Source organism: Dreissena polymorpha, chromosome 15 (assembly GCF_020536995.1).
Source record: "Dreissena polymorpha isolate Duluth1 chromosome 15, UMN_Dpol_1.0, whole genome shotgun sequence".
Lineage (NCBI taxonomy): Eukaryota > Metazoa > Mollusca > Bivalvia > Myida > Dreissenidae > Dreissena > Dreissena polymorpha.
Window position 1 is genome coordinate 62353912 of NC_068369.1, and position 6260 is coordinate 62360171.

The 6260-nt window shown below is 35.3% G+C and overlaps 1 protein-coding gene across 1 annotated transcript; it reads left to right on the plus strand.

The window, feature by feature from the left end:
* The first annotated feature begins 1708 nt into the window (after positions 1-1708).
* Positions 1709-5301, plus strand: LOC127860415 (uncharacterized). The gene is made up of 2 exons (XM_052398486.1): positions 1709-2027; positions 3683-5301. The coding sequence occupies exon 2, from the start codon at positions 3728-3730 to the stop codon at positions 4862-4864; it is 1137 nt and encodes a 378-aa protein (XP_052254446.1). The 5' UTR covers positions 1709-2027; positions 3683-3727; the 3' UTR covers positions 4865-5301.
* The last annotated feature ends 959 nt before the right edge of the window (positions 5302-6260 follow it).

A 6260-nucleotide genomic window follows, 5' to 3' on the forward strand; every position in this document is an offset into this window, starting at 1 on the left:
TCTCTCTCTCTCTCGATCTCTCTCCTTAGCACCTTCCTCTCGCTCTCGAGGCTCTCTCTTCTCTCTCTCTACTCTCTTCTCTCTTCTCTCTCTCTCATCCGCTCTCTCTCTCTCTCTCTCATATCTATATATATATATATAATATATATATATATATTATATATATATATATAATATATATACAAGAGCTGTCACCATAGGATGACATATGCCCCCTACAAACGCTTTGAAGAAGTTATTAGCATTTTTCAAAACCTAAACGCAGATTTCGAAACCAAAACGCGGACCCTAAGTTCAAGGTCAGGGACAGAGGGGTCAAAATTTGTGTGCGTATGGAAAGGCGTTGTCCATATACACATGCATACCAAATATGAAGGTAACATCTGAAGCGACATAGTAGTAAAGAGCATTTTCAAAACCTAAACGCAAAGTGTGACGGACAGACAGACAGACGGACGGACAGTGCCATTACTATATGCCCTCCTTCGGGGGCAAAAATATATATATATATCTTGAAAAAAACACGCATCTAATTTCACATTGTTTTAGTACATTATAGGCTGTACTGTTTACATTGTATTCTATTACGTCATACTACTTCCGAGACCACATGAGATGCGCGCCGAACCGTGACCATAATATCAGTGCGCTTTCAGAATTCATCGTGTATAGACGAATTCTATTGCTCTGCTAGTTTAGTGGAGTGTGACCGTGACAAAAATTTATTGAAAACAACGTTGTTGTTTTAATTATATATGTTTTGTTTTTTCATTATAATAAGAATAACGCGGTTATTCTTCATTTGTTTGCATTTATAATAATATAATTTATTTATTTTTTAAATAAAAGTGAATAATTGATTAAGAATAGTCACGCACTGAATGTAGTAGCACATGGTTCAAGATGGCGGAATCAATGTTACTGACTAAAGGAAAATCCCCTGCCGGTGGCAGTGGCGATAAAGAGAACATTAATGTGCCTATTCAGGTTGAAAAGCCTGCTACTGTTTCTAAACAGCCTATGAAAAAACCAGACAAACCTCAAAAAACTGACAAAGATCCAACAAAGGAGGTGCTCCTTATTCTGCGTGAGTTAAACTCTAATGTCGTACAACAAGGTGAGAAATTAGAAAAGTTGAATGGTAGAGTTGACACTCTTTATGAATGGTATGACCACACACCAGATGTTCAGTTTCAGGGGGACTATCATGAAATTGACGAACATGAACAGCAGCCTGTTGACATTAATTGTAGTAACACTATTATAGATGGTGTTCAGTCAGAATGTGAACCTGGTAAAAATTCAAGGCAATGTTTCAAAGGTTTGTCCGACAAGTTTTTGTTCTCCGAAAAAGTTGACAATGAAGTCAATGATGATCTTGCTATGTTTATCAACACTTCGTTCCGAAGTGGTGTTTCAGAAGAACGTGTGACAGAAATTTGTAAGGATGTCCATAGGCCAGTAAATTGTGAGGCGTTGACAAAAACGAGGGTAAATCCAGGAATCTGGCGCCTTTTGAAACCTCAAACACAAACTGAAGATGCTAAAATGCAGTCTATTCAGAATAATGTTGTGAAAGCCTCTATTAACATTGCAAAATTGTTAGACAAAGAAGGTCAAAATGTTGACGCTCAGTCGTTAGAGTGGGGAACTAATGCTCTTGCTTTGCTTGGACAGTCAAACTAGTTAATAAATAACAAGAGAAAAGAGTCACACAGGAATGATTTGGATCCAAAGTTCTATCCTTTGACTTCTCCAAGTTTACCATTCACTGATTTCCTGTATGGTAATGAAACGGATGTGAACAAAAATGTCAAGGACATACAGGATATGAGCAAGATTGGAAAAATTGGAAAGTTTTTTCGTGGACGAGGATATCGAAATATGCCATATAGGCGAGGAATACGGGGCTTCCGAAGAGGTTTTCGGGGCCGTGGATATCCTGGTTTCCCTGGTTACATCAGGACTGAGGACAGAATTCCAGTGCCTGCAAAAAACCAGAGGGAGGGGCAGAAGAAATAAGTCAGGTTAGTGATAAATTTGAAGCCGGTAGAATACGGTATTTTGAAAAAAATTGGACTAAATTAACGAATGATCCAAATGTCATTGATATTATAAAAAGTTGTCATATACCTTTTATTGATAATAGGAGACCAACTAGATTAATTTGTAGAGAAACAAATTTTAATTCTACAGAGAGATCTGTAGTGGAACAAGAATTACAAAAATTGCAAGAACAAAAAGTTATTAAAGAGGTTTCTCATGTTCCAAATGAGTTTCTTTCTCCTATTTTTGTTGTTCCCAAAAAGACACCTGGGGAATATAGACTGATTTTAAACTTAAAAGAGTTAAATAAATATATTGAATATCACCATTTTAAAATGGACACCTTTGAGTCTGCTCTAAAAATGGTACGTCCAGGTTGTTTTATGGCATCTGTTGATCTCAAACATGCTTACTATTCTATTTATATAGCTGAGGAAGATCAAGTAAAACTCAGATTTACATTTTCTGGTCATGTTTATCAATATTGTGCATTACCAAATGGTATTTCTTTTGCCCCGAGAATTTTCACTAAACTTATGAAACCAGTTTTTGCTGCATTGCGAATGCGTGGTCATTCAAATTCTGGTTTTATTGATGATTCTTTACTTCTTGGTGATACATATCAAGAATGTAGACAAAATGTGGTTGACACAGTTTTGTTGATGACTGAACTAGGGTTCATAATCCATGAAACAAAATCGGTTCTAATTCCCACAACAAAAATTACCTTTTTGGGTAATGAAATTGATTCTGAGAAAATGGAAGTATCTTTGCCAGTATCTAAAGTACATACTTTAATCTCAGAGTGTTCAGTTTTGTTTTACAAATCAAAAGCAACAATTCAATCAGTTGCTAGACTTGTAGGTCTAATGGTTTCAAGTTTTTCCGCAGTAGAATATGGCCGTTTGTTTTACCGGAAAATTGAAATTGGTAAAATTCAAGCACTGAATAAAGCGAAAGGTGATTTTTCCAAATTAATGTATATCACATGCGAAATGAAAGTTGAATTAAAATGGTGGATTGATAATTTAAGTTATCAAAAAAGGCTTATTGATCATGGAAATCCTGATTTGTCAATAACCACAGATGCTTCAACACTAGGTTGGGCTGCAAAATGTGATGGCCAAGAAATTGGTGGCAGATGGTCAGTTGTTGAAGCTACACATCACATTAATTATTTGGAATTATTAGCATCATCTTTAGCTGTCAAAGCATTTTGCAAAGAAAAACACCATTTGCATGTAAGAATTTGTTCAGACAACTCTTGTGCTGTAGCATATATTCAAAACATGAGTGGTTGTAAATCACTAGATTGTAATGACTTGGTTCATGATTTGTTGGTTTGGTGTATGAATAAGAATATTTGGCTATCAGCGACTCATATTCCTGGTGTTAGCAATATTGCTGACTTTGGTTCAAGGAATTTTAATGACAATATTGAATGGCAGTTGAATAAGGAAATTTTTTCAAAAATTATTGACAAATGGGGATTACCACAGATTGATATGTTTGCATCTAGGGTAAATACCCAGTTGCCGATCTTTGTTTCATGGAAACCAGATGCAGACGCAAAATATGTAGATGCTTTTTCATGCGACTGGTCAAAATTATTGATGTACATATTTTGTCCTTTCAGTTTGATTGGACGGACTCTGGCGAAGCTCAGGAGGGACAAGGGCGAATGTATTATGATACTTCCACTGTGGCCAACTCAGAACTGGTGGAACAGTTTCTTGGAACTATTGATAGATATTCCGTTAGTGATTCCAGTCGAAAGGACTACACTGATGATAGCCAATACGTCCAAAGTACATCCTTTGGCAGGCAAACTCCAGTTAGTTGTTTCTCGATTATCAGGAAATCCTTTGAAGACAGACAAATTCCAAAACGAGCTGTTGACATCATGCTTGCTTCATGGAAACCTTCCACTCAAAAACAGTACTCGGTATACATTCGAAGATGGTTTTTGTTCTGTAGTAAAAGGGAGATTAATACACTTCAAGTTACTGTGAATGATGTTTTAGATTTTCTTACACAATTATTTGACAGTGGTTTGTCATATGACACTATTAATATTGCACGAAGTGCCTTGTCATCATTAGGTTTTTTGTTAGACGGTTTTGTGGTTGGCCAACATCCGTTGATTAAAAGATTTCTCAATGGTGTTTTTAATTTAAGACCATCTAAGGCAAGGTATAAAGATGTTTGGGATGTGAATATAGTGTTGAAGTATTTAAAAAATTTACCTGATGTAAGGTTATTGACATTAAAAAATCTTACATTGAAATTAGCAATGTTGATTGCCCTGACACAAGCTAGCCGAGTTCAGTCCTTAAAGTTATTGACACTTGAGGGCCTTAGGCAAGGTCATAATTCTATTGTGTTACAGTACAGTAACTCTTTAAAACAATGTAAGCCTGGTAGGCGTGTACCATATGTTGAATTAAAGGAATATTTTCCTGATAAAAACATTTGTGTTGTACATACTTTGAGGGAATATATCAAGCGAACTGAACCTTTAAGAAAAGGGGAACATTTGTTATTCATCAGTTATTTGAAACCATACCATGCTGTGACTGCAAGTACTATTAGCCGATGGCTTAAAACAGTTATGCATTTAGCTGGAATTGACATTAACGTTTATAAAGCTCATTCAATAAGAGGTGCATCAACATCCAAAGTTAGTCAGTTTGTACCTATTAAGGAAATACTATCTGTTGCGGGATGGAATAATGCTACAACGTTCAACCGGTTCTATAATAGAGACATACAACAGCAAAGATCCTTCTCGGATTCTTTATTGGATTCTTCACAATAGGTTGGACAACTACACTGGTATGTAGAAATTTCTACATATGTCATAAATTTTCTCTGTATTGCTTTAAAGTCTCATGTGGTCTCGGAAGTAGTATGACGTAATAGAATCCCCCAAACAAACGAATACTTACCAAGTTGAAGTTTGGTTGGGATTCTATGTAGTCATATATCTACTGAAGAGATCACATGCCCACCCACAATGTTAGTTATGAAATGTTTTTGTGTATACCCTCCCAGGAAATTGTGCACGGAGGTTGTTCTTAATATCTATATAGGGTGTTTGTGCTCTATGTTTTCGAAAATTTATGGTTTGAAGCTGTTAAGTACTGATATTATGGTCACGGTTCGGCGCGCATCTCATGTGATCTCTTCAGTAGATATATGACTACATAGAATCCCAACCAAACTTCAACTTGGTAAGTATTCGTTTGTTTGGGGGATTATGACTCCACTCATGATGTGACTATAAAATTATACAACTACCGGACACATTATTTATGAGAAATTCCAATACATCACCATATCATCTCAGATTTAAGGCAGATAATCTAGTGTTTTTTAACTGTCATTTTCACTATTACATATTTTTTTAATCTCATGATGCATTGATCTTGTTTCTGAATTCACCAATCAATCATGTTAAACGTTTGAAGAGAGATGATATCTGATATTAAAATCATAAAATATAATAACTACAAAGTGAAAAAACTTCAGTTGAATATTGTGACCAACTAAGATTTGCCAAAGAGCAACTCAGATCTTGAATTAAATTAAATACAAGTTAAAGGAAAGACACTGCCTCTTTTTTATCTCATGATGCACTGATCTTGTTTCTGAATTCACCAATCAATCATGTTAAACGTTTGAAGAGAGATGTTATCTGATATTAAAATCATAAAATATAATAACTACAAAGTGAAAAATCTTAAGTTGAATATTGTGACCAACTAAGATTTGCCAAAGAGCAACTCAGATCTTGAATTAAATTAAATATAAGTTAAAGGAAAGACTCTGCCTTTGGGATCCCAGTTAAGACTTATTTGTCAAATCTGCAAATTTGTCCAAATTTGTCCTTGGCCATATAGAATTGGGGACTAATTAACATCAAGTCATGTAAAAAGGAGCAGGGTGTAGCATGCTGCTATTTATCTCTTGAGATTTCAAATGAATTTTATGGGTAATTTTCAAACAACAAAACAGAAGGGGCAGATGAAAAAAAATAATCAGGTGGCCGTTAGGTCAGTTTCGACTGTATTTGTCTTTTCAATATTAACTTTCAGTCCCCAGGTATTGCACTAAGTATATAAATTATCTAAATGGTTCTGGATTTCCTCTGGTGATTTACCCACAATGGCCATGTCGTCTGCAAAAAGTAATACAATTAAAACAATGTCATC